We start from the raw sequence: 26,388 nt of genomic DNA, 5'->3' as shown, positions 1-26,388 counted from the left end.
GGAGAGGCCACAACAGTAAGAGGCCCGTGTACAACAACAACAACAACAACAACAAAAAATTCTCTAGAAGGTTTCAATAGCAGAATAACTGAGGCAGAAGAACGGATAGGTAACCTGGAAGATAAAATAGTGGAAATAACTACTGCAGAGCAGAATAAAGAAAAAAAGAATGAAAAGAATTGAGGACAGTCTCAGAGACCTCTGGGACAACATTAAATGCACCAACATTCGAATTATAGGGGTTCCAGAAGAAGAAGAGAAAAAGAAAGGGACTGAGAAAATATTTGAAGAGATTATAGTTGAAAATTTCCTTAAGATGGGAAAGGAAATACTCAATGAAGTCCAGAAAGCACAGAGAGTCTCATACAGGATAAATCCAAGGAGAAACACACCAAGACACAAATTAATCAAACTATCAAAATTAAATACAAAGAAAGAATATTAAAAACAGCAAGGGAAAAACAACAAATAACATACAAGGGAATCCCCATAAGGTTAACAGCTGATCTTTCAGCAGAAACTCTGCAAGCCAGAGGAAGTGGCAGGACATATTTTAAGTGATGAAAGGGAAAAATCTACAAAAAAGATTAGCCAGCAAGGATGCCATTCAGATTCGATGGAGAAATTAAAACCTTTACAAATAAGCAAAAGTTAAGGGAATTCAGCACCACCAAACCAGCTTTACAACAAATGCTAAAGGAACTTCTCTAGGCAGGAAACACAAGAGAAGGAAAAGACCTACAGAAACAAAGCCAAAACAATTAAGAAACTGGTAATAGGAACATACATATAAATAATTACCTAAAATGTAAATGAATTAAATGCTCCAACCAAAAGACATAGACAGGCTAAATGGATACAAAAACAAGACCCATATATATGTTGTCTACAAGAGACCCACTTCAGACCTAGGGACACATACAGACTGAAAGTGAGGGGATGGAAAAAGATATTCCATGCAAATGGAAATCAAAAGAAAGCTGGAGTAGCAATTCTCATATCAGACAAAAAAGACTTTAAAATAAAGACTATTACAAGAAACAAAGAAAGACACTACATAATGATCAAGGGATCAATCAAAGAAGATATAACAAATGCAAATATTTATGCACCCAGCACAGGAGCACCTCAGTACATAAGGCAAATGCTAACAGCCAGAAAAGGGGAAATTGACAGAAACACAATAATAGTACGGGATTTTAACGTCCCACTTTCACCAATGGACAGATCATCCAAAATAAAAATAAATAAGGACACACAAGCTTTAAATGACACATTAAACAAGATGGACTTAATTGATATTTATAGGACATTCCATCCAAAAACAACAGAACACACTTTCTTCTCAAGTGCTTATGGAACATTCTCCAGGATAGACCATATCTTGGGTCACAAGTTAAGCCTTTGTAAATTTAAGAAAATTGATATCATATCAATTATCTTTCCTGACCACAACGCTATGAGACTAGATATCAATTACAGGAAAAAAAATGTAAAAAATACAAACACATGGAGGCTAAACAATACGCTACTAAATAACCAAGTGATCACTGAAGAAATCAGAGAGGAAATCAAAAATATCTAGAAACAAATGACAATGAAAACACAATGACTCAAAATCTATGTGATGCAGCAAAAGCAGTTCTAAGACGGAAGTTTATAGCAATACGATCCTACCTCAAGAAACAAGAACAATCTCAAACAACCTAACCTTATTCCTAAAGCAATTAGAGAAGAACAAAAAAAAAACCAAAGTTGGCAGAAGGAAAGAAATCATAAATGAGAGCAAAAAAAAAAATAAAAAATAAATGAAGGAAACAATAGCAAAGATCAAGAAAACAAAAAGCTGGTTCTTTGAGAAGATAAACAAAATTGATAAACCATTAGCCAGACTCATCAAGAAAAAAGGGAGAAGACTCAAATCAACAGAATTAGAAATGAAAAAGAAGTGAAAACTGACAGTGCAGAAATACATAAAGGTTTGTGACCACCTAGAGGGGTGGGATAGGGAGGGTGGGGGGAGACACAAGAGGGAGGATATATGGGGATATATGTATATGTATGGCCGATTCACTTTGCTATAAAGCAGAAACTAACACACCATTGTAGAGCAATTATACGCCAATAATGATGTTTTTTTTTAAAAAAAGAAATACATAGAATCATGAGAGATTACTACAAGCAACTATATGCCAGTAAAATGGACAACCTGGAAGAAATAGACAAATTTGTAGAAAAGCACAACCTTCCGAAATTGAACCAGGAAGAAACAGAAAATATAAACAGACCAATCACAAGCACTAAAATTGAAACTGCGATTAAAAATCTTCAAACAAAAGCCCAGGACCAGATGGCTTCACAGGCAAATTCTATCAAACATTTAGAGAAGAGCTAACACCTATCCTTCTCAAACTCTTCCAAAAAATAGTAGAGGGAGGAACACTCCCAAACTCATTCTACGAGGCCACCACCCTGATACCAAAACGAGACAAAGATGTCACAAAAAAAGAAAACTACAGACCAATATCCCTAATGAACATAGATGCAAAAATCCTCAACAAAATACTAGCAAACAGAATCCAAAAACACATTAAAAGGATCATACACCATGATCAAGTGGGGTTTATCCCAGGAATGCAATGATTCTTCAATATACGCAATTCAATCAATGTGATACACCACAATAACAAACTGAAGGATAAAAGCCATATGATTATCCCAATAGGTGCAGAAAAAGCTTTCGACAAAATTCAACACCCATTTATGATAAAAACTCTCCAGAAAGTAGGCATAGAGGGAACTTACCTCAACATAATAAATGCCATATATGACAAACCCACAGCCAACATCATTCTCAATGGTGAAAAACTGAAACCATTTCCTCTAAAATCAGGAACAAGACAAGGATGTCCACTGTCACCACTATTATTCAACATAGTTTTGGAAGTTTTAGCCACAGCAATCAGAGAAGAAAAAGAAATAAAAGGAATACAAATCGAAAAAGAAGAAGTAAAATTGTCACTGTTTGCAGATGATGTACTTTACGTAGAGAATCCTAAAGATGCTACCAGAAAACTACTAGAGCTAATCAATGAATTTAGTAAAGTAGCAGGATACAAAATTAATGCACAGAAATCTCTTGCATTCCTATACACTAATGATGAAAAATATGAAAGAGAAATTAAAGAAACACTCCCATTTACCACTGCAACAAAAAGAATAAAATACCTAGGGATTAACCTACCTAAGGATACAAAAGACCTGTATGCAGAAAACTATAAGACACTGATGAAAGAAATTAAAGATGATACCAACAGATGCAGAGATATACCATGTTCTTGAATTGGAAGAATCAATATTGTGAAAATGACTCTACTACCCAAAGCAATCTACAGATTCAATGCAATCCCTATCAAACTACCAATGGCATTTTTCACAGAACTAGAACAAAAAATTTCACTATTTGTATAGAAACACAAAAGACCCCGCATAGCCAAAGCAGTCTTGAGAAAGAAAAACGGAGCTGGAGGAATCAGGCTCCCTGACTTCAGACTAAACTACAAAGCTACAGTAATCAAGACAGTATGGTACTGGCACAAAAACAGAAATATTGATCAATGGAACAGGAGAGAAAGCCCAGAGATAAACACATGCACATAGGGTCACCTTATCTTTGATAAAGGAGGCAAGAATATACAATGTAGAAAATACAGCCTCTTCAATAAGTGGTGCTGGGAAAACTGGACAGCTACATGTAAAAGAATGAAATTAGGACACTTCCTAACACCATACACCAAAATAAACTCAAAATGGATTAAAGACCTAAATGTAAGGCCAGACACTATAAAACTTTTAGAGGAAAACATTTACAGAAACGGGATGACACTAAAACAAAATTTGGGAGGAAATTCACAGCCCTACAGGCATATATTAGAAAAGAAGAAAGTTCTCAAATCTGTGACTTCAGTTTCCACCTTAAAACACTAGAAAAAGATAAAATGAAACCCAAAATTAATCAAAAGAGGGGAAATAAAAAAAATCAAACCAGGAATCAATGAAATAAAATATAGGAAAACAATACAGAAAAGCAATGAAACCAAAAGTTGGTTCTTATGAAAATCAGTGCAGCTGATAAGCTTCTAGCCAGACTAATCAGGAAAAAGTAGAAGACACAAATCACCAATATCAGGGATTTTAAAAGGAGCATCAATACTTATCTCACAGACATTAAATATATGCCAATAAATTTGATGATGTGGGTTACTCATTGCTAAAGAAACAGTAAACTTTATTTGGTCATAAATATTTCACTTACCTAAATATTTAAGGAAATGTAATTCGTATTAATATAGCAAATAATGAACCAAAAAATAAGGATACATTCGTATAGCACCAGTTCTCGTCCCAATAGCCAAGATTTTCTGAACTGGATCAAAGGCTAATGCTGTGGGCTGATAAGGAAAACCATGCCGAACTGTCTGAAAGAGAGAAAACAGTGAAAATAGTCATCAGGGAAATAAAAATTAAAATCACAACAAGATACCACTATCCAACCACCAGAATGACTAAAATAATTATTTATTTTTTAAAAACTACTACCAAGTATTGTTGGTAGAAGTGTAAAATGACACAACCACTTTAGAAAAATGTGCTGTAGTTCTTTAAAAACTAAACATATACCTGTCCTATGACCTAGAAATTCCACTCCTGTGTATGTACCCAAGGAAATGAAGAGCATATACCCACATAATAATTTGTATATGTCCCTAACAGCTTTATACATAACAACCTAGAAACAGCCCAGGTGACAATCAACAAGAGAATTCAAAAACAAAACTGTGGTATATGCATACAATAGAATACTACTCAACAATTAAAAGATAAACTAATGACAGAAGCCAAAACATGGATGATTCTCAAATATATTATGCTAAGTAAAAGAAGCAATACACAAAGAGTACATATAGTATGATTACATTTATATTAAATTCTAAACAAGTAAAACTAACCTATGGTGAAAAAAATCAGAACAGTGGTTGATTTGAGGAGAACTGACTGGAAGGGGTATGAAGGAACTTTATTTTGACAAGGTTTGAATTACAAACATGTATACTTTAGTCAAAACTCATCAAACAGTACAATAAAATTGTGACAACATATAAATACATATATGAGTGTTCCAGTATAATTCTTTCAACTCCTCTGTATGTTTGAAAGCTTTCATAATAACACAGCGGGAAAGAAAGGAAAGAAAATATAAAGAGTTCATAATATCACAAAAGAGATAAGACTAACATGTAAAAAAGGAATATGCAATATTAGACAGGAGCTAATTTCAATATGAAATGTGCTATAACTTTTCCAAAAAAATAGAGGACCCACATAGGTCAGGATAAAAGGGATTCTATACCTTGTTCAGCCACATATTTAGTGCTCCAAAAACTATTTTTAATGGAAATATCTTTATAATAAAATATGGCTTTTGTAAACATTTGAAGATGAAAAGATTAACTATAGCATGTAGTTTATCTAAAACTCATTCCCCAGAGAAAACACGGTAAGGAGTTCATTGCATAAACTCCTCATTTTCTTTTAAAGCATATATGAACATATATGCATATGCATATTAACAAATATATAACCAGATCTGTAATCTGGTTTTCTCCCTTAGCAGTATATCATAGAAATATTTCCACAAAAAAATATGTTTAGATGTATAATGCTTCAACCTATTTAAAAGTTGCAGAGCTTATTATAGTATGAATATACCACAATGTCTTTAACCAACCAACTACTGTTCTATAACCTCCAAAGAATTCTCAACTAAGTTGGTTAAAAAATTATTACTAAGAAGACCCATTTTCTATTCATGATCCTTAACTGAGGTGTTTCCCTTTGATTCTGAACTGTCCTTCTTATTTTGACTTATAAACAGAATTGTCAACAGGAAGATATTCATAATCTTCATGCAGATCAATGTGGATAACAATAATCGAATATAGTTTCTCTCAAAAAAAAACAGAACAGGTGGGAACACTTCCCAACTCACTCTATGGCCAGTATTACCCTGATCCCAGAAACAAAGTCATCACAAGAAAAGAAAACTAAATACCACTAATTCTTAATTAATATAGGTATAAAAATCCCCAATAAAATATTAGCAAACCAATTCCAGCAACATATAAAAAGGAAATACAATGTGACTTGGTAGAATTTATGCCAGGAATGCAAGGTTGGTTTAACATCAAAAAATTAATGTAATATCCTATCTCAATAGAACATAGGACAAAAATCACATGGTCACCTCAATAGATGCAGAAAAATTATTTCAGAAAATCCAACACCCACTCATGTTAAAAAGCACTGAATAAACAGAACTGTAGAGAACTTCCTCAATCTGATAAATGGCATGTACAAAAAACCTACAGCTAACATCATACTAATTAGTGAAAGAATAAGTGCTTTCCCTCTAAGATCAGGAATGAAACAAGTATGTCCGCTCTTGCCACTTCTACATCCTATCCAGGGCGATTAGGCAAGAAAAAAAGAAAGACATCAGATTTTTTTGAAAAAAGAACTAAAACTATCTGCAGATGACATGATCTTGTGTATATAAGCCTAAGAAATACACTGAAAAATTATTAGAACTAATAAAGAAGTTAAGCAAGATTACAAAATTAATGTACAAATCAATTATAGTTCTATATACTAGCAATGCACTATCCAAAAATGAAATTAAGAGAATAATTTCATTTACAATAGCAGCCAAAGGAATAAAATATTCAGTAATAAAATGAACAAAATAAGTACAAAACTTACATGCTAAAAACTACAAAACACTTTTGAAAAAAATTTAAGACAACCTAAATAAAAAGAAAGGCTTCTCATACCCATGGATTAAAATACTATTGTTAAGGTGACAATACTCCACAGATTGATCTTCAGAATCAATGCAATCCCTAACAAAACCCCAGCTGGCTTTTTTTTGCAGAAATTGACAAGTCGACCCTAAGATTCATATGGGTATTCAAGAGGCCCAGAACACCAAAATGATCTTGAAAAAGAAGAACAAAGTTGGAGCATTCACATTTTTTAAATTTAGACAAATCTACAGTAATCAAGACAATGAGGCACTGGCATAGGATAAACATTTAGATCAATGGAACAGCATTGAGATTCCAGAAATAAATGTTCACATTTTCAGTCAGTTGATTACTGCCAAGGGTGCTAAGACAATTCAATGAGAAATGAACAGTCTTTTAACAAATGATACTGCAACAACTGGATATCAACATGCAAAAGAATCAAGTTGGACTAATATATACAAACTAACTCAAAATGGATCATAGACCTAAATGTAAGGACCAAAACTATAAAAATTTTAGAAGAAAACATATGCTTAAATCTTAGTGACTTAGGATTAGGCAATGGTTTCTTACATATGACCCAAAAGGCACAAGCAATAAAATTAAAAATAGATAAATTGAACCTCGTGAGACTTAAAAACTTTTGTGCTGTAGAGGATACTATCAAGAAAGTAAAAAGACAACCCAAAGAATGGGAGAAAATATTTGCAAAGCATATATCTGATAAGGAATTTATATCCAGAATAAATAAAGAACTCTTACAACTCAATAATAAAAAGACAAATAACTCAATTGAAAAAATGGGCAAAGGATCTTAATAGACACTTATCCAAAAATATATATATAAATGACCAATAAGCACATGGTAAGATGCTCAACATCATTAGCCATTAGTAAACTGCAAATCATATCCACAATGAGCTATAACGGCATACTCACTAGGATGGATACAAAAAAAGATATTAATACAGGCTGACTAAGATGTAGAGAAATTGGAGCCTTAATACATTACTGATAGAAATGTAAAATCATGTAGTTTCTTTGGAAAATAGTTTGGCATTTCCTCAAAATGTGAAATAGAGTTACACTATAACCCAGGGATTCCACTCCTGGGTATATAATCAAGGAAAATAAAAAAGAAATCCATATAAAACTTTTATCCAAATATTCATAGCAACATGACTCAAAATATTCAAAAAGTAGAAACAACTCAAACATTCATCAACTGATGAATGAGTAGATGAAATTTGTATGTCTGTACAATGGAATATTATTCATCAATAAAAGCAACTGAAGTATGATACATGCTACAACAGGGATGTACCTTGAAGATGAAAGAAGCCAGTCATATATTGTATAATTCCATTTACGTGGAATGTACAGAATAGAAAAATCTATAGAGACAGAAATTATTGGGTTGGCCAAAAGGTTCATTCAGTTTTTTCTGTAAGATGGCTCTAATAGCTCTTAGTCATCTTTAACTCCATGCAAAACAATTTTGTTAGATTGTATGTGACAGCTGTCATATCAGTGTGCATTTAAAAAAAGCCAACAAAATTGGTGAATTTTTTTTTTTTTTTTTTTTTTTGCTGTATGCGGGCCTCTCACTGTTGTGGCCTCTCCCGTTGCAGGCTCCGGACACACAGGCTCAGCGGCCATGGCTCACGGGCCCAGCCGCTCCGCGGCATGTGGAATCTTCCCAGACCAGGGCACGAACCCGTGTCCCCTGCACCGGCAGGCAGACTCTCAACCACTGCGCCACCAGGGAAGCCCAAAATTGGTGAATTTTTGTGTAGCCATTTTAAAATTGAAGATGGAAGAAAGAAAGCAACATTTTCAGCATATTACGCTGCATTATTTCAAGAAAGGTAAAAACGCAGCTGAAACGCAAAAAAGATTTGTGCAGTGTACGGAGAAGGTGCTGTGACTGATCAAATGTGTCAAAAGTGGTTTGCGAAGTTTTATGCTGGAGATTTCTCGCTGGACAATGCTCCACGGTCATTAGACCAGTTGAAGGTGACAGCAATCAAATCAAGACATTAATTGAGAACAATCAACGTTATACCCCTCTGGAGATAGCCGACATACTCGGCTATCCAAATCCATACAAAATATCCAAATCAAGTGTTGAAAATCATTTGCACCAGCTTGGTTATGTTAATTGCTTTGATGTTTGGGTTCCACATAAGTTAAGTGAAAAAAAACTTCTTGACCATATTTCCCATGCGATTCTCTACTTAAACATAATGAAAACTTCCGTTTTTAAAACAAATTATGGGGCTTCCCTGGTGGTGCAGTAGTTGAGAGTCCGCCTGCCGATGCAGGGGACATGGGTTTGTGCCCGGGTCCGGGAAGATCCCGCATGCCGCGGAGCGGCTGGGCCCGTGAGCCATGGCCGCTGAGCCTGCGTGTCTGGAGTCTGTGCTCCGCAACGGGAGAGGCCACAACAGTGAGAGGCCCACATACCGCAAAAACAAACAAACAAACAAACAAATTATGACGGGTGATGAAAAGTGGGTACTGTACAATAATGTGGAATGGAAGAGATCCTGGGGCAAATGAAATGAACCACCACCAACCACACCAAAGGCCAGTCTTCATCCAAAGAAGTTGATGTTGTTTATATGGTGGGATTGGAAGGGAGTCCTCTATTATGAGCTCCTTCTGGAAAACGAAACAGTTCCAACAAGTACTGCTCCCAGTCAGACCAACTGAAAGAAGCACTTGATGAAAAGCATCTAGAATTAGTCAACAGAAAATGCACAATCTTTCATCAGGATAATGCAAGGCTGCATGTTTCTTTGACAACTAGGCAAAAACTGTTACAGCTTGGCTGGGAAGTTCTGATTCATCCACCATATTCACCAGACATTGCACCTTCGGATTTCCATTTATTTAGGTCTTTACAAAATTCTCTTAATAGAAGAAATTTCAATTCCCTGGAAGACTGTAAAAGGCACCTGGAAAAGTTCTTTGCTCAAAAAGATAAAAAGTTTTGGGAAGATGGAATTATGAAGTTGCCTGAAAAATGGCAGAAGGTAGGGGAACAAAAGGGTGAATAGGTTGTTCCATAAAGTTCTTGTTGAAAATGAAAATGTATCTTTTATTTTTACTTAAAAACTGAAGGCAATTTTTGGCCAACCCATATATTACTGGTTGCCTAGGAATGGGGGAGAGGAGCTCTGGATAATGGGCATTTACTGCTAATGAGTACAGAGTTGTTTTGGGCGTGATGAAATGTTCTAAAACTGATTATGGTAGTTGTTACATAACTGTGAATATACTAAAAACTAGTGAAATGTATGCTTTAACTGGGTGAATTTTATTGTAATTTGAAAGAAAAAATACTGTTCTCCTCAGGAATATCAAATATTCTGATATTGCATCATCAGACAATGTATACAATAAGAAGTTAGGATCAGTTGGGATACCTGGCTGATTTCAAAAGAATCAAGGCTATCAATTGGAATGGCATAGATGTGGTAAAAAAAAAAAATTGAAGCAGAGAAAAATGTAGGACAACTGAAGACAACTTGTCAAGGTGAAAAATTCTCAATTTTAGACAGAGTCAGAAAGGGTTGTTGAAATACTATAGTTTATGTTCAGCTGGTGAAATAAGCAAAGCTGATAAGCAACAAATAAAATGAGGTTCTTAAATATCTAATTTTTCCTAATATTATTTCGTTTCTCTTGCTTTGTTTTGCTCTCTATTTGTCTGCTCAGGCTGCTATAACAAAATACTGGTTAGCTTAAACAAGATGTTTATTTCTCACAGTTCCCAAGGCTAGGAAGTCAAGATCAAGTTACTAGCCAATTCAGTTGCTGGTAAGAGCCCTCTTCCTGGGTTGCAGATGGCCACCTTCTCACTGTGTCCTCATATGATGGGGAGATAAGCATCTCTGTCTCTTCCTCTTATAAAGCCACAAATCTCATCATGAGGCCTTATCCTTATGACCTCATCTAATTCTAATTAACTCCCAAAGGCCCCATATCCAAATACTACCACCCTGGGGGTTAGGGTTTCAACATATGAATTTTGGGAGAACACAATTCAGTCCATAGCATTCTCCCTTCAAAACATTACAGGGGATGAGGTAAGGTGGCCAACTGTACCAAAAGTTACACAAACTCTCTAGATATCTGGAGCAAAAAAAGATGGTTACAAATAGGTGGAAATGCTGGTCATGTCACCCTGAGTTAGGAAGCTGTTACTATCTCTGAAATGAAAGACACAAACTTGTACTCATTGCTGACACTGCAAAAGGCACTAGCAGAAATAAAATGACTTACTTTCTTCGTGTCTTTTAATCTGGCACCTTCCATTGGCAGAATCTAACCACAACACAGCTAGGAAGGAATTCTGAACATTTAGCTTTAGTTTAGTTTTCATTTTAATTTCCTCAGTATACAAATGAGAACACCGAAGGGCCAGTATGGAACAAGGGCAGTATGAGACAAAGAAGAACTCATATTAGGCCTGGCTGACTGGGCTTAATATTATCATAATATTTCAAAACAGCCTCAAAACCACCTATGACAGAGACTGTCTGTTGCTTCCCACTATCTTCTTCTCCCCTTTTTCTATAGTACTAAAATTTTGAGTTCAGCACATGGCAATCCAGTTCACACTACATTTCCCAGCCTCCACAGCCGAGATTAGATTCTAAACAAAGGAGTGAGAGCAGAAATGATATAAACCCATAAACATAAGGGCAAATACAACTTATTTTTCTCACCTTTCTACTAACTGGAAAATGGATTCAATGGCAGGAATTGGATCAGCCAACTTAGAACATGAGATGAAAGCCATATGTCAAGGACAGTAGAGCACCAAGATAGAAAGACCTTGTTGGGTTCTAGATACCATAAAGCCATTGAATCAGTCCTTGGTTGCTTAAAATTAGACAGATTTCATGAAAGAGAAATAAACTTCTACATTGTTTAAGCTGCAGTTATTATGGCCTGTTAAAACATCTTAACTGTCATCCTAACACCCATACCAACCATTCATTCCTAAAAAGAAGTAAATATTTTTTAAACCAACAAGTTAGTTTATGGGGAATGTTCCCTAGTATTGCTCATTAGTGTGAAAAATGAAAGAAGCAAATATGGGACTTCCCTGGTGGCCCAGTAGTTAAGAATCCACATGCCAATGCAGGGGACACGGGTTCGAGCCATGGTCCGGGAAGATCCCACATGCCGGGGAGCAACTAAGCCCATGTGCCACAACTACTGAACCTGTGCTCTAGAGCTTGCGAGCCACAACTACTGAGCCCACGTGCCACAACTACTGAAGCCCTCACACCTAGAGCCGGTGCTCTGCAACAAGAGAAGCCACCTCAATAAGAAGCCTGTGCACCACAATGAAGAGTAGCCCCCGCTCACCACAACTAGAAAAAGCCCACACACAGCAACAAAGACCCAAGGCACCCAAAACTAAATAAATTAATTTTTAAAAAGATACAAATATGGCTTTTGATTGTATACTACTAGGATTCCAACTTGCTACTGTATTGGTGATTCATGCTTATACTTATCATCTCTATACTACTGATATGCCAAAGCTATCATTTCTATAATCTGAGCATAGAATTCCTAATATCATATACCAGTTTTCATCTAATAACATGAATGCAACAATTGAAAACTACCATATATAGAAAATAAAACTACCTATAGATTACAGAAGATAGAATATTACAATTATGAAATAAATTAATTCTATTTAAACTTCCTCTAGATAGACAATTTGCCTCTCAATATTTATGATTACATAATACGTACTTTTTCTGATATAAGTTCACTTGCCTGGTTAGGTCTACAAATGTTACAATCTTGGCAAAGGGTAGAGTGGGGTAAATCATTCCTGATCTTGGATCCAGAAACTGGAAATTAACCACAGTCTCAAAATTTGTTCAGTAAGTCATAAAGTCATATAATCTGAGATAAAATATCTGGGCTGTTCTACTACAAAAAAGAACGTTCACATGGACACACATATTTTGGTAAGCAAAAACCAATTATTACTGTAACTGGAGCAACTCCCATTGATGGGAAAAGTCCCTCAATTTCAATGATATTTGTTTCCAATAACAGCCAAATTACTTGAACTTTGAGGGTTTTTAGGGATATGTGTGTATGTCCATAGCTCTTCTCTAGATGTGATGTCATCTTAGATCCCTGAAAATATTGCTGAATGATTTCCTGCTCCCTTAGATGAAGAATAAGACTAAGAGAACTATGATAGGCATATGACACCATGGAGTGGCATAATGGTAACAAAAATAACAAGTTCCTATGAAACCCTGTCACTTTGCGATACAAAGGTAAGATTGTGCTATATGCACAAGTATGGCAAAATACCTACTCATGCAAATGCCCTTGGCAATTGATGTATTGGTACCAGTTTCTCATTAAGACTTTTAAATCTCTTGAAAGATTGAGAAAACCACCATGCTCAAAGATCTAAAAGGCGGTTGATATTAAAATTAAAGGAGAGGGACTTCCCTGGCGGTACAGTAGTTAAGACTCCACCCTTCCAATGCAGGGGGCGCGGGTTCTATCCTTTGTTGGGGAACTGAGATCCCACATGCTGTGTAGCGTGGCCAAAAAATTTAAAAAAAAAATTAAATTAGAATAATGCCCAAATATACCCCCATTTGATAAGATATTTGGAAGTAGATATAACAGAAAAGTGATTTTATCATTAATATTTTAAAATTTTATATTCATTTTAGTTTTATTTTCATCAAACTCAATCACGCCACATAATTTAAAAAGTCAGATAATTCTATAGGACATGTCACGAAAGTTAGAAATAATCTGTCCCCTTCCCTCGCCCATTTCCTGCTTTCTAGAGGATCTTTTTGCTATTTGTTTTGGCATTTACCTAATGAGTCTGAAAATAACATTTCGGTAGGCGGGCCTCTCACTGTTGTGGCCTCTCCCGTTGCGGAGCACAGGCTCCAGACGCGCAGGCTCAGCGGCCATGGCTCACGGGTCCCAGCCGCTGCGCAGCATGTGGGATCTTCCCGGACCAGGGCACGAACCCATGTCCCCTGCATCAGCAGGCGGACTCTCAACCACTGTGCCACCAGGGAAGCCCTGAAAATAACATTTTTATATTGCTATTCACTGACTTCAAAAAATTCTCTCTTTTCTCCCACCTCCTCATTACACATACAAGCACACTTGCCATATCCCTATCTTCTTAATAAATCATAGCAGTTAGTGTTAACACTCTATTAATACTGCTCTCTTATTTTGCCTCACAAATGTTTTATTCCCTGAGGTTACATTTTTTTAAGTTGCATTTGCTAAGTTTTTATGTGCTTTTGTCACTAATTCAACCCCAAACTTTTCCCCAATTGCCCACATTATCTTTCAATATGTTAAACACAACAGGTATATAGATTCAGAGAGAGGAAGGAGAAAGAGACAGAGAGGGAAAGAGAAAGGGACAGACTATTTACATAAAATTCAAACAATCCCTAATGACTTAAAAGCAAATCAGCTGTTGCCTGGGTCCAGGAACAGAAAGAGGGATGGGCTGCTGCAAAGGCCACAAGTGATGAAAATGTCTGTCCTAGTGATTTCACAGGAAACACATCACATAGTACAGTATACATAATTTCAGATTGTTTTAAGCATTATAAAGTAAATACTTATGAATATAGGTACAAAATACTAAATAAGATACTAGTAAATCCAATCCAGTAATGTATACTAACAATGATAAACCAAGACCAAATTATTGTTTATCCCAAAAATTTAAGTAAGTATATATACCTCATATTTCATTTGTTACTAACATATTTCATCCTTTTCTTTTCCTTAATTTAAATTTTAAGTTTTTCAGGCCTTAGCCTTGAAACTGGGGGCACTTCGGCTTACAAAATAAACCTTGACAAGATACAGACACAGAAAAGCAAATAATATTCTTCATCATATAAATGTCTTTGCAAATGCCATTTCTAAAAAGGAGCCTATACCCTACAAATTGATGCTACCTCTTGTGAATGCAATCTTTAGTTTTTAAGCAGTCTCTAATTCTGATTGGTTGTTTTATTTATTAATGTGTTCCCCTGACAATAATATTTAAATTGACATAGCATTTTCAGAAAAATATAAATACATGTGAGTTTTCTTGAAAAAGCCATAAGAAGATCGTTAGTACTTTTTCTTTCATAAGGATGGAAGAAAAAATAAAATTTTAAAGTATGTCTCTGTTGGGTTTAGATAGAGTTTGGTTGCCTAATCTCATTTAAATTAACACAAAGACAGCTCAAAATGAGGATATATACTGACATTCATTAAATCAACAAATAAAAAGATAAAACCTCATGATTATATCAGTACGTTCTGGAAAGACATTTGATAAACTTCAGCAGTCAATCCAAGTAAACATCTTATGTAAAATAGGATTAGAGGAAAACTACTTATATATGATAAATATTAACAATAACAAAAATAACAACAAATAAAATACTAAACGGCAGAAAGGTATAGTATTCCCAGTAAAGTCAGGAAGAAGAAATACATGTTCATTATTCCCATTATTGTTCAGCTTTGTTTTAGAGATTCAAGCTAATTTAGTAAGACAAGAAATTGAAATAATATATAAATATAGGAAAGTAAAAGACAAATTACTAAAATTTTTTGGAAGAAAAAGAATCTGGTAAGTCGTCTAGATACATAATAAGCAGACAAAAATCAGCAACTTTTCCCTCCACTAAAAGTAACCAATTACCAATAAAATTGGGGGGGAAATACCCATTTTTATTTTTGGTTGTTAATTTGAAGTCTGTCAAATTTTTTAAAAGTCTAAAAATAAATGTTTTATTCAGTAGCATTGAATAATATATTTTCTAATATATAAAATGGTTAGGGAGACAAAATATTTTTCACTAGACTAGAACTTAGTGATTAATAATAGAATTATATTCATATGTATCAATGTTTATTTAATACTACAGAAGTTACAACACAACTGTTAAAATTCTATTAGAAATGCAGAGTTGATGTAGTTTCTGTTGTAGCTAGGACAACAAAATCCCATCAGGATTTAGTATTCAAGAAGCAATTATTTGTTTATATACTTCAGAAACTTTTTCATTATTGTTGTGTGATTTAAGCTGCTAAAAGCATCTCTTTCCAAAGTATCTACAAAAACCTAGTTTTTTGTAGGAAAATATATTTACACATAGGAAAAACTGGAAATTTTATTTATACATAGTAATAAACAAATGAGGTCCTAATTATTAGTGTTTTTCAAAAATAAAGTATTTACCTACTTATCTCTCAAATTCCAAGTCAAGTTCTCACTCCTACATGAAATATTTACTAAAATTCTAAACCAACACCACAGTGTAGCACTTATTGAAGAATGATTATTGCCCTTTGATCTCCCCAAATAAGTTCTAACTCCTTTGTGAGCAGGGACCATGCCTTTAATGTGTCCCCTTCACTAAGCTTAGTGCTATGATTAAATAGTTAGGCTTTTTAAAGTTCATCAATATGATTTGTCCATGTAAGCAGTAGTTCCTTCAAAAACTATTCTCTTATATTTTTAAGAAAGATGAATAATTACAACCAAATATTTTATAAGTATTGAAATAAAATCTTTATCTAGAATATCTCTGTATCTGGAGCTATTGTCTCAACTTTCCATAGTAATGAAAGCACACTTGAGATTTTACTTTAAATGTTCAATAGTTATCATTCTCACCCTTTTCCCTCTGAGCACCTTCGTGAATTATTATAACCACGTGCAATTACATAACGCTAAGGTGTTAGAACAGAAAAAGAACCCACACTTGGATAATATATTTTATATATATTTAATTGGGAATATGTTATAGATACTAATGTATCATTAAATCTAATGTAAAAGTAGGTTATTATTTACTACCTAATTGTGTTTCTTCCTACCATATTATATTACAAACTACTTGAGGTTAGAGATTCTGTTGTTTCAAGCTTAACAGCCTTACAGGCATTCAAAAAACTACTGATTTTTATTACAACAGTTTAACACATATAGTGAGTAACTTGGACTCTATAGTTCACACTGTTAATCTTACCAAAAAAATCTGACTCATAAATGAGGTAATGCATGTAAATGTGCTTTATAAATTGAGCATACTATGTAAATATATGTTTATAGTATTTAAACTTAATAGAAAGGTGTCCTTTCAAAACATGAGGGAATCACGTTCAAATTAAATGAATTTATCTTCTCTAATACTATCTCATTATCTCTCATATTATCACGGTCTCTCATAATATCACGTAGGTATGCTAAAATATACCTTCAAAAAAACACACCAAGTAACATGAACAGGCCTAATTCTCACTACAGAAACGTATAGAGATATATATACAAATATGTATTGACATAAGTAATATGAATACGAGCACACTAATAACAAGTAACCATGGGTATACCCAAAGGTATCCAAATCTATCATCTTTACTATTTAATAAAGGACACAACTGAAGGATAGAATGTCTTCAATGTGGCCAGATTGTTCTCTCCAAAGTACTTCCACCGTTTATGTTTTGTTTCTTCCATCCACAGGACTCATTTTTATCTTCTAGGTGATTTTACCATCTGGCTTATATATTTTCTTTCTACTCTGAGCCCTATTAACAGCCTTATGTCTTCAATATCCTTGCTTCAATCTATCATACACCTTGACTACATCATTCTTCCTTCCCTTTAAATTCAACTGAGCACCACAATTAACATCACCAGCCTCAAATGAACACAGCCTCATCATCATAGACTTCCAGACCTCTTTCAAGAACCCAGATTTGGCATTCTCTATATTCACTCACAGTACCTTTCCTGTCATCACTTCTATTCCATCTTTCTTACTATCCTAGTATTTCCGCTTAAACCCTACTTATTTGATACCCTTATTTTCTTTCTGGCTACACTAGTGTCTATTCCCAACTTATTTAACATTTCAACTTAATTCTGTATCATGCTTAAAGGAAATATATACATCTTTTTTGAAACTATTTTATATGTCTATATAGCTATCAAACAAATTTCTGGGAACTTAAAGATCTTTTCCCATTGATAAATAAGAAAAATGGAAATCAGTAGTCATAGAAAAATAATCTGGACTAGGGGTAAAATAAAAATCACTTTTAAAAGAAAAGAAAATAAAAATCTTGTGAAGCAAAATTACAGGTAGGATGATGTGGAAGAATATTGCACTAGGAGTTAGAAGAGCTAGTCCAGGTCCTAACTCTGTCACTGACTAACCTGTACACATTACTTAAGCTCTCAGTTTCTTCATCTATAAAATAAAGGGAATGAACTAAATTATTTCAAGGTGTTTTCCAATTCCATACTATACTCCTAATACAAATACTTGTACTAGAAACAATGGCAGACTTAAAGACACATGATAGACCAATAGATATTTCTCACAAAGAATGTATTCCTTAAAAGAAACAAACAATGGGCTTATATTTAGTGGCATATTCCCTGATTCAAAAGGACTAATTATCTACTTAGTTACTGTGTTAGACTATTAAAAATGATTTGCTGTTTATTTAGTTTGATTCCCTTGTGAGCTACATACTTGGATTTCAAACAGTCCACTGAGATAGCTGATACTATTGTTATTTCTATTAGTATAAATAGTCTTTAAGTATTTGAGGGCCACCTCTCTTCCTCAGATGGCACCTTCTTAAATTTCCAATAATAGGAAGGGTAGACATTTTGAGCCTCCATTACAAATAAAATAAGATCTAAATTTACAATCTACTTGCAGAAACAGCATTTTGCTCTCTACCAAAGAAGTAATGCAGAGCTGATGTCTTTCTTTCCTCAGCCTATTTACTGTCAATTGCAAAGAATGTGAAAATGAAAATTTTCCTCTTGTTACATTAGAAATAGACAATGAAGACTATATGTATACAGTCCTTGCCCCCAGGGTCGCTGTCACCACCATTTGTTTACTATGTACAGGGTATAGTGAAGAACACTTTACAATTTGCATTTATTTCTGTAGCCCCATGAGGTAGGTGGTGTCATTACAGAGGAAGAAATTGAGGCTTAGTAAAGTTAATCAACCTATCCAAAGTCACCAAGCTAATGGATAAACAGTTCGATTGATAGCTTTGGAAATGAGAGCCATGTAGCTTTTTGGTACTCTAATCTTATCTCAGGATGAAAGAATGTAACCTTCTGATTTGCATGATAAGAATTTAAAATCAGAACAAGAAATGCCTTTCAAAAGGATCATAAGAAATATCAGAGTTTCAACTTGGGGTAGAATCAATATCAAGGGAAACCACAAAGACAATAACCAAACACTTCTGCTCCTAACTTCACTAAGTTGTGTAAATAAAATCAAGTGAAGGATGCTTCATGCTTCAATCAAGAAAATATTAAGATTGTATCAAAAAAAGGAGGAGCTGTGGTCATCCCTGATCTTTGAGTCATAGGGTATGGAAAAAGGGGCATTACAAACCAGCAAAATGTTTTTTTTCCCCCTTTTTATTCATTTATTTAGTCTTCATCTTTGTTGCTGCGCGTGGGCTTTCTCTAGTTGCAGCGAGCGGGGGCTACTCTTTGTTGTGGTGCGTGATGCTTCTCTTGTTGTGGAGCACAGGCTCTAGGCGTCCGGGTTTCAGTAGTTGTGGCACACGGGCTCAGCAGTTGTGGCTCACGAGCTCTAGAGCGCAGGCTCAGTAGTTGTGGCGCACGGGCTTAGTTGCTCCACAGCATGTGGGATCTTCCCGGACCAGAGCTCAAACCCGTGTCCCTTGCATTGGCAGGTGGATTCTTAACCACTGCATCACCAGGGAAGTCCCCAAAATGCTAAAAATGTTTTTTTTTCCTCCCACTACTCAGAGCCATTCTGGAATAAGCTATTTCATGTTAAGAAGAAACTGATCCATGCCAACCTTTAAGTTCTTATGGCTTTATACCTCAAGGTACTTATAAAAATCTAAAGTGTTAGCTTATTAATTTTCTTGGAATGTGTAAAAACAGTTCATTTTACGAAAAAATAGGGCAGAAAAAAACAAGAGCATGGTGATAGCAAAAGTATGGTGGTTCAGGGTACAGTAAAAATGGATACAAGAACTCAGAAATTTTTAATTAAGAATGGGAGAACAAAAAGGGATAGCAGGGGCAGAGGGGGAGAGACAAATTAGGAGTTTGGGATTAATATATACACACTACTGTATATGCAATAAACAACAAGGACCTACTGTATAGCACAGGGAACTCTATTCAATATCTTGTAATAATCTCTAATGGAAAAGAATGTGAAAAAATAGATATATATGTATATGTATAATTGAATCACTTTGCTGTACACCTGAAACTAACAAAACATTGTACATTAATTATACTTAAATTTTTTTTTTAATGGTTTAAAAAAAAAAGAAGGAATAGGAGAACAAGGTCCACACTCAAAGGGGAAAGAAAAAGGCTGGCAGAGATCACCAAAGGGAAAAAATATAGGCCAGTGACCCTGCGCTCTGTCAGGCCTCCACCTCGAGTTGCTGCTGGTAATAGGCCTCAACTATAGCCAGCACAGTCAGTCCATTAGGTAAAAACTGAGAAACAGGTGGATGCTTGAGAAGGCAAAATGTGAGCTATTTATGCTGACTCTAAGAGTTCTACCCACCAAAGCAGAATTTCAGAAGCAGTGTAAATATTTTTTGGCTCCATATACCCCCATAATTTCCATTAATTTAGTCCGCTGCCCAAAATATAACTCTCAGAAGGTCAACACATTTTTTAATACCACAGCAACAAAAACTCAAAAGACAAATACCTAGTAAAGACAACACCTGGGAGACACATTTTATAAAACAACACATTGACTAAACACCTTTTCACAATGGGACTATCATAATGATAGCAGTGTTTATACTCCTAAAGTGTGGGAGGGATGTCAAGATAATAGTAGGGAAAAAGTTAAGAAAGAGAAGACTGGAAGCTGAATACCAACCTCATCTACTGAAATAGAAGCTATGAAAGATGTTTTCATGTTGAAAAACATTAATCCCAAAGGTAATACTTAAAGATTTATAATCCCTGATCCTTGGGTAGTAGCAGTAGAAAGATGAAGAAAAAGAAACCTTAAGAACAAACACCTTTGGTGTACAGATCTTTCACTTCCTTGATCAAATTCATCCCTAAGTACTTTATTCTTTTTCTTGCTATTCTAAACAGGATTGTTTTCTTAATGTCTTTTTCAGATAGTTCATTGTTAGCATATAGAAATGCAACTGGTTTTTATATGTTGTTTTTTTTTATGCTGCAACTTCACTGAATTTATTAGTTTGAACAGGATTTTTAGGAGAGTCTTCAGGGTTTTCTATATATAATAAGATCATGTCACCTACAAACAGAGACAATTTTACTTCCTCCTTTCCAACTTGAATGCCTTTTCTTTCTTTTTCTTTCCTAATTAGTCTGGCTAGGACTTCCAGTATTATGTTGAAGAGAAGAGGTGAGAGTGGGTACCCTTGTCTCATTCTAATCTTAGAGGAAAAGATTTTAGCTTTTCACCATTGAGTACAATGTTAGCTGTGGGCTTGTCATATATGGCTTTTATTAGACTGAGGTACACTCTTCTATACCTAATTTGTTGAGAGTTTTTATCATGAGAGTATATTAAATGTTGTCAAATGCTTTTTCTGCATCTATTGAAATGATCATATCATTTACATCCTTCAATTTGTTAATGTGGTGTATCACATTTATTGCTTTGTGTATGTTGAGCATCCTTGCTTACTAGGCATTTATCATCTGACTTGACCATGGTATATAATCCTTTTAACGTACTGTTGAATTCTGTTTGATTTTATTATGTTGAGAATTTTTGCATCTATGTTCATCATGGATATTGGCTCATAATTCTCTTAAAACACTGGTGAAAGAAATCAAAGAAGACACAAATAAATGGAGAGATATCCTGTGTTCATGGATTGGAATAATTAATATTGTTAAAATGTCCATTCTTCACAAAATGATCTACAGATTCAAGTCAATTTCCCATCAAAATTCCAATTGCATTTTCACAAAAATTTTAAAAATCCTAAAATTTATATGGAATCACAAAAGACTCCAAATAGCCAAAGCAATCTTGAGAGAGAAGAACAAAGTGGGAGGTATCACAATTCCTGATTTCAAACTATATTACAAGTCTGTAGTAATTAAAACAGTATGGTACAGGCATAAAAACAGACACATAGACCAATGGAACAGAATAGAGAGTCCAAAAATAAACCCATGCATATATAATCAATTTTCAACATAGGTGCCAAGAATGTTCAATAGGGAAAGAATAGTCTCTTCAATAAACTGTATTGGGAAAACTGGATAGTCACATGCAAAAGTATGAAACTAGACCTTTATCTCATACCATATACAAAAATCAACTCAAAATGGATTAAAGGCTTAAACATAAGACCTGAAACCATAAAACTCCTAAAAGAAAAGATACAGGAAAAGCTCCTTGACATTAGTCTTGGCAACAATTGTTTGGAATTGACACCAAAAGCACAAGCAACAAAACCAAAAATAAACAAGTGGGACTACATCAAACTAAAAAGCCTCTGCACTGCAAAGAAAGCCATTGACCGGCAATCTACGAAATGGGAGAAAATATTTGCAAACCATCTATCTGATAAGGGGTTAATATCCAGAATATATAAGGAATTCATATAACTCAAGAGCAAAAAAACAAAACTAAACTAATAACCCAGCTAAAAAAAATGGGCTAAGGGGGCTTCCCTGGTGGTGCAGTGGTTGAGAGTCCGCCCGCCGATGCAGGGGACACGGGTTCATGCCCCGGTCCGGGAAGATCCCACATGCCGTGGAGCAGCTAGGCCCCGTGAACCATGGCTGCTGAGCCTGCGCGTCCGGAGCCTGTGCTCTGCAACGGGAGAGGCCACAACAGTGAGAGGCCCATGTACCGCAAAAAAAAAAAAAAAAAAAAAAAAAAAAATGGGCTAAGGACCTGAACAGACATTTTTTTCCAAAGAAGACATACAAATGGTGGAATTATAAATTGGTGCAGCCACTATAGGAAACAGTATGGAACTTCCTCAAGAAATTAAAAATAGAACTATGATATGACTCAGCAATCCTACTTCTGGGTATATATCCAAAGAAAATAAAAACATTATCTCAAAGAGTTATATGCATTCCCATATTCACTGCAGCATTATTCACGAGATACAGAAACAACCTAAGTGTCTGTTGATGGATGAATGGATAAAAATACTGTGTACACACACACACATGTGCACACACACGATGGAATATTATTTGGCCTTTAAGAGGAAGGAAATTCTGCCATATGTGACAACATGGATGAACCTGGAGGACATCATACTAAGTGAAATAAGCCAAACACAGAAGACAAATATTACATGATCTTACATATATGTGGAATCTAAAAGAAGTCAAACCCATAGAAACAGAGAGTAGAACAGTGGTTACAGGAGGCTGGTGGGATGGGGAAAAAGGGGAGATATTTAATGGTACAAACTTTCAATTATAAGACGAATAAGGTCTGGAGCCCTAATATACAACATGGTGACTATAATTAATGATAATATATGTATCTCTGAAATTTGCTAAGGGAGTAAATCTCAAGGATTCTCATCACACTCACACACAAAATGGCAACTATGGGAAGTGATGTATCAGTTTGTTTGTAGTAATCATTTCACAATGCACACATATATCAAAACATCATGTTGTATATCTTATATACAATTTTTATTTTTCAAAAGGAAAGAAAGAAATAAAATTTTTAAATCTACTCATCAATTTCATTAAAGGATCTGGATTCAGGATAAATATGCTTATTCATAGTAGCAAAAACTAACAATGCATAATATCGGAATCAGGATTCATTATAACAAGAAATATATGGGATAAAAAGACCAAGATAAAAGATTTGAACAAATGCAGAAAGAGATCCACATACCTGCATGGATAGGAAAAATATTAAGGTACTACTTATTTCTCAGATTAACTAATGGATTTAATATATTTTTAAAATCAAAATCTCAATGCATTTTACGTGTACTAGAGGAGGTAGATTAAGCTTCTTAAGTTTAGCAAGAAATATATACACTTTTAAAAAGTGTAGTAAGAAAAAACTAGGTCTACCACTTAATAAAACATGTTCTAAATGTGTAATGATTAAATAAATCCATATGCTACTAGGGTAGGACTAGATACCAATGAATGAAATAGAATTGATATCTCAGAAGCAGACCATGATTTTTGGTTGAATTTAACATATGATAAAGAAAACATCAAGAATTACTAGGAAGGGAATTAATTATTCAGGAATTGGAATTCAGGAAATTAAATAACTACTCAGAAAAATAATTTTAGGTTCTCAATCACACCACACAAAGTCTTGATGTTTGATTGAACTCTAAGTCTTGGCTAAAATGTTTCAAAAGTGCCACTGTATTTCTCACCCTGGAGTTCTTTGATAGATGGAAAAATGACCAAAAATTCTTTCCCTCCAATCAATGAGTAGAGCCTATATCCTCCCCTCCTCTCTATCTTAGTCATGTGATTTGCTTTGACCAATAGGACAACAGTACATATGACCCAACATTTGAAAAGTGTTGTGCACTGGGAACTGGTCTTTTGCTGCTCTTAGAACCTCAAGATCATCATGTGATCCAGCCCAAACTAGCTTAATGGAGAATGAGCAGCCACAGGGAGGAAAACCAATCATAGTTGACAGCCAGCACAAACTCCAGACATATGAGTGAGGCCATGCTAGATCATTAATCCACCAGCCAACCCAACAGCTGATCCCAAACATGGGAGAGAGCTGAGCCTGTGTCTGTGGTTAGCTGGTGGGTCCACAGCAGAAAACCTGCCCAGCTAACTCACAGAATCATGAGCAAAATAAAAGATTATTTGTAAAGCCAGAAAAGGAAAAGAAAAAAGGAAACAAAGCCTTTGGATTGTCAGTAACAAGATTTTGTAGATAGACCTGCCTATTTTACAGACAGGACTGCCTTTGTTACTAGGCAGGTCTGTCTGAAAACACCCAAGATAGTATTCAAGTATTTAAGTGGTTGGAGGTTATTTTCAGATAAATAAGCAGAAATTAAGAGAACTACTAGTGATAAATGACTTGGCAATAGTGAAACAACTCATAAAAACTGGCAAATTTGACCTGGCTTAGAGTGTAACTCTCAGGTTAAACAGACTGGATTTTGAATCATAGCCCTACACTTATTAGTCATGTGACTTTAGACAATTCATATAACCTCTCTAAACTTTAATTTTCTTATCTGATTCATGAGAATAAGAACAATTCTTACTTCATAGGGTTGTTATGATGACAACCAAAAGACGTAATCCCTCCAAAGTGCTTCATACTTTCTGCATACTTACTGTATTTCTGGTGCATGACCAGAAGTAGGCACTAAATAAATTTTAACTATTATCATTGCCTTCTTTTATAATTTAATGTAAAAAATGATACCAGATATTCATTTTGACTATCCTTGGCTTTGTCAGGTCCTTAAAATCCACTTACTCTATGTTTAGCATCTCTAAATTTACTGTTACCTTCTCCTCCTGACAGGCTGATGATTTAGTCTAGTTAGTGGAAAATGTGGGTATATTTATGTCTGTGTGTGTGATGAAACATGAAAAAAAATGATGAAAAAATATTCAAATGCCAAGTTACCTAAATCGTATGGAGTGGCAGAAAGGCATTAGCTTGAACTGGTCAGTACTGGCAAAAATAGTTTATGTTCTACTTTATTCAACTGTCTTTCCCTAGGCAAGATAAAGCAGATGAGTCAATAAGAATCAGGCCCCTGCTTCTAAATAAATTAGTCTCAGAAGTAGAACAAGCTAATGAAAAATAAGCCTTCATTTTTGTTGTAACAATTTTAGGACTAGGAACAAAGCAAGTCATATTTGTATTAGATGGAGTGAAATAGAATTATGAGACAAAATAAGCCCTGATCATATACTAAAATTCTTACAGTGACCATCATGCTAGTTCAGTTGATACTTTTAGACTGGCCTTGATCCCTATGCCTGACTGTAAAAAGAGCACCTTAGGCAGACACTGAAGAGCAGAGCCAAATCATGATTCAAGAGTCATCATCAACATTATAACAATTATAAAGAAGAATGCCTCCACCATGAAAACAACATGCTCTGGAACCAAGAGAGCTGACCAAGGGGAAGTGGTTTGCACCAATATTTCCTTCTTAAGCCACTGCCCACCTTTTTAAGAAGTCTGAGGTTAAGAGCACTCAGTTGAGCAACCAGCGAAATACACAATGTGGGAAATTCTAAGACAAATGACCTGGTTTCTTCAACTATCAATAGCATGGAAGAAAAGGAAAGGGAACTATTATAAATTAAAATAATCTTAAGGGACATATGCAAAGAAAAAGGACGCATGGCCTTTGTATCATTATACTAACAAATCTATTATAAAAAGACATTTTTGAGACAATCGGGAAAAACTAAACA

The 26,388-nt window shown here is 34.9% G+C and overlaps 1 protein-coding gene across 6 annotated transcripts in view; it reads right to left on the bottom strand.

The window, feature by feature from the left end:
* The window catches only part of STXBP5L (syntaxin binding protein 5L), a 364,746-nt gene that overhangs the window by 310,437 nt on the left and 27,921 nt on the right, over positions 1 to 26,388 (bottom strand). For all 6 annotated transcript variants that reach the window (XM_060298126.1, XM_060298127.1, XM_060298125.1 and 3 more), the window contains exon 3: positions 4,381 to 4,478. In XM_060298126.1, coding sequence (XP_060154109.1) covers positions 4,381 to 4,478 — 98 coding nt within the window. The remainder of the gene's footprint in view (positions 1 to 4,380; positions 4,479 to 26,388) is intronic.

This window comes from Globicephala melas, chromosome 4, assembly GCF_963455315.2.
Source record: "Globicephala melas chromosome 4, mGloMel1.2, whole genome shotgun sequence".
Lineage (NCBI taxonomy): Eukaryota > Metazoa > Chordata > Mammalia > Artiodactyla > Delphinidae > Globicephala > Globicephala melas.
Note: the sequence above shows the minus strand (reverse complement) of the source record. Positions and strands in the feature narration are given on the sequence as shown.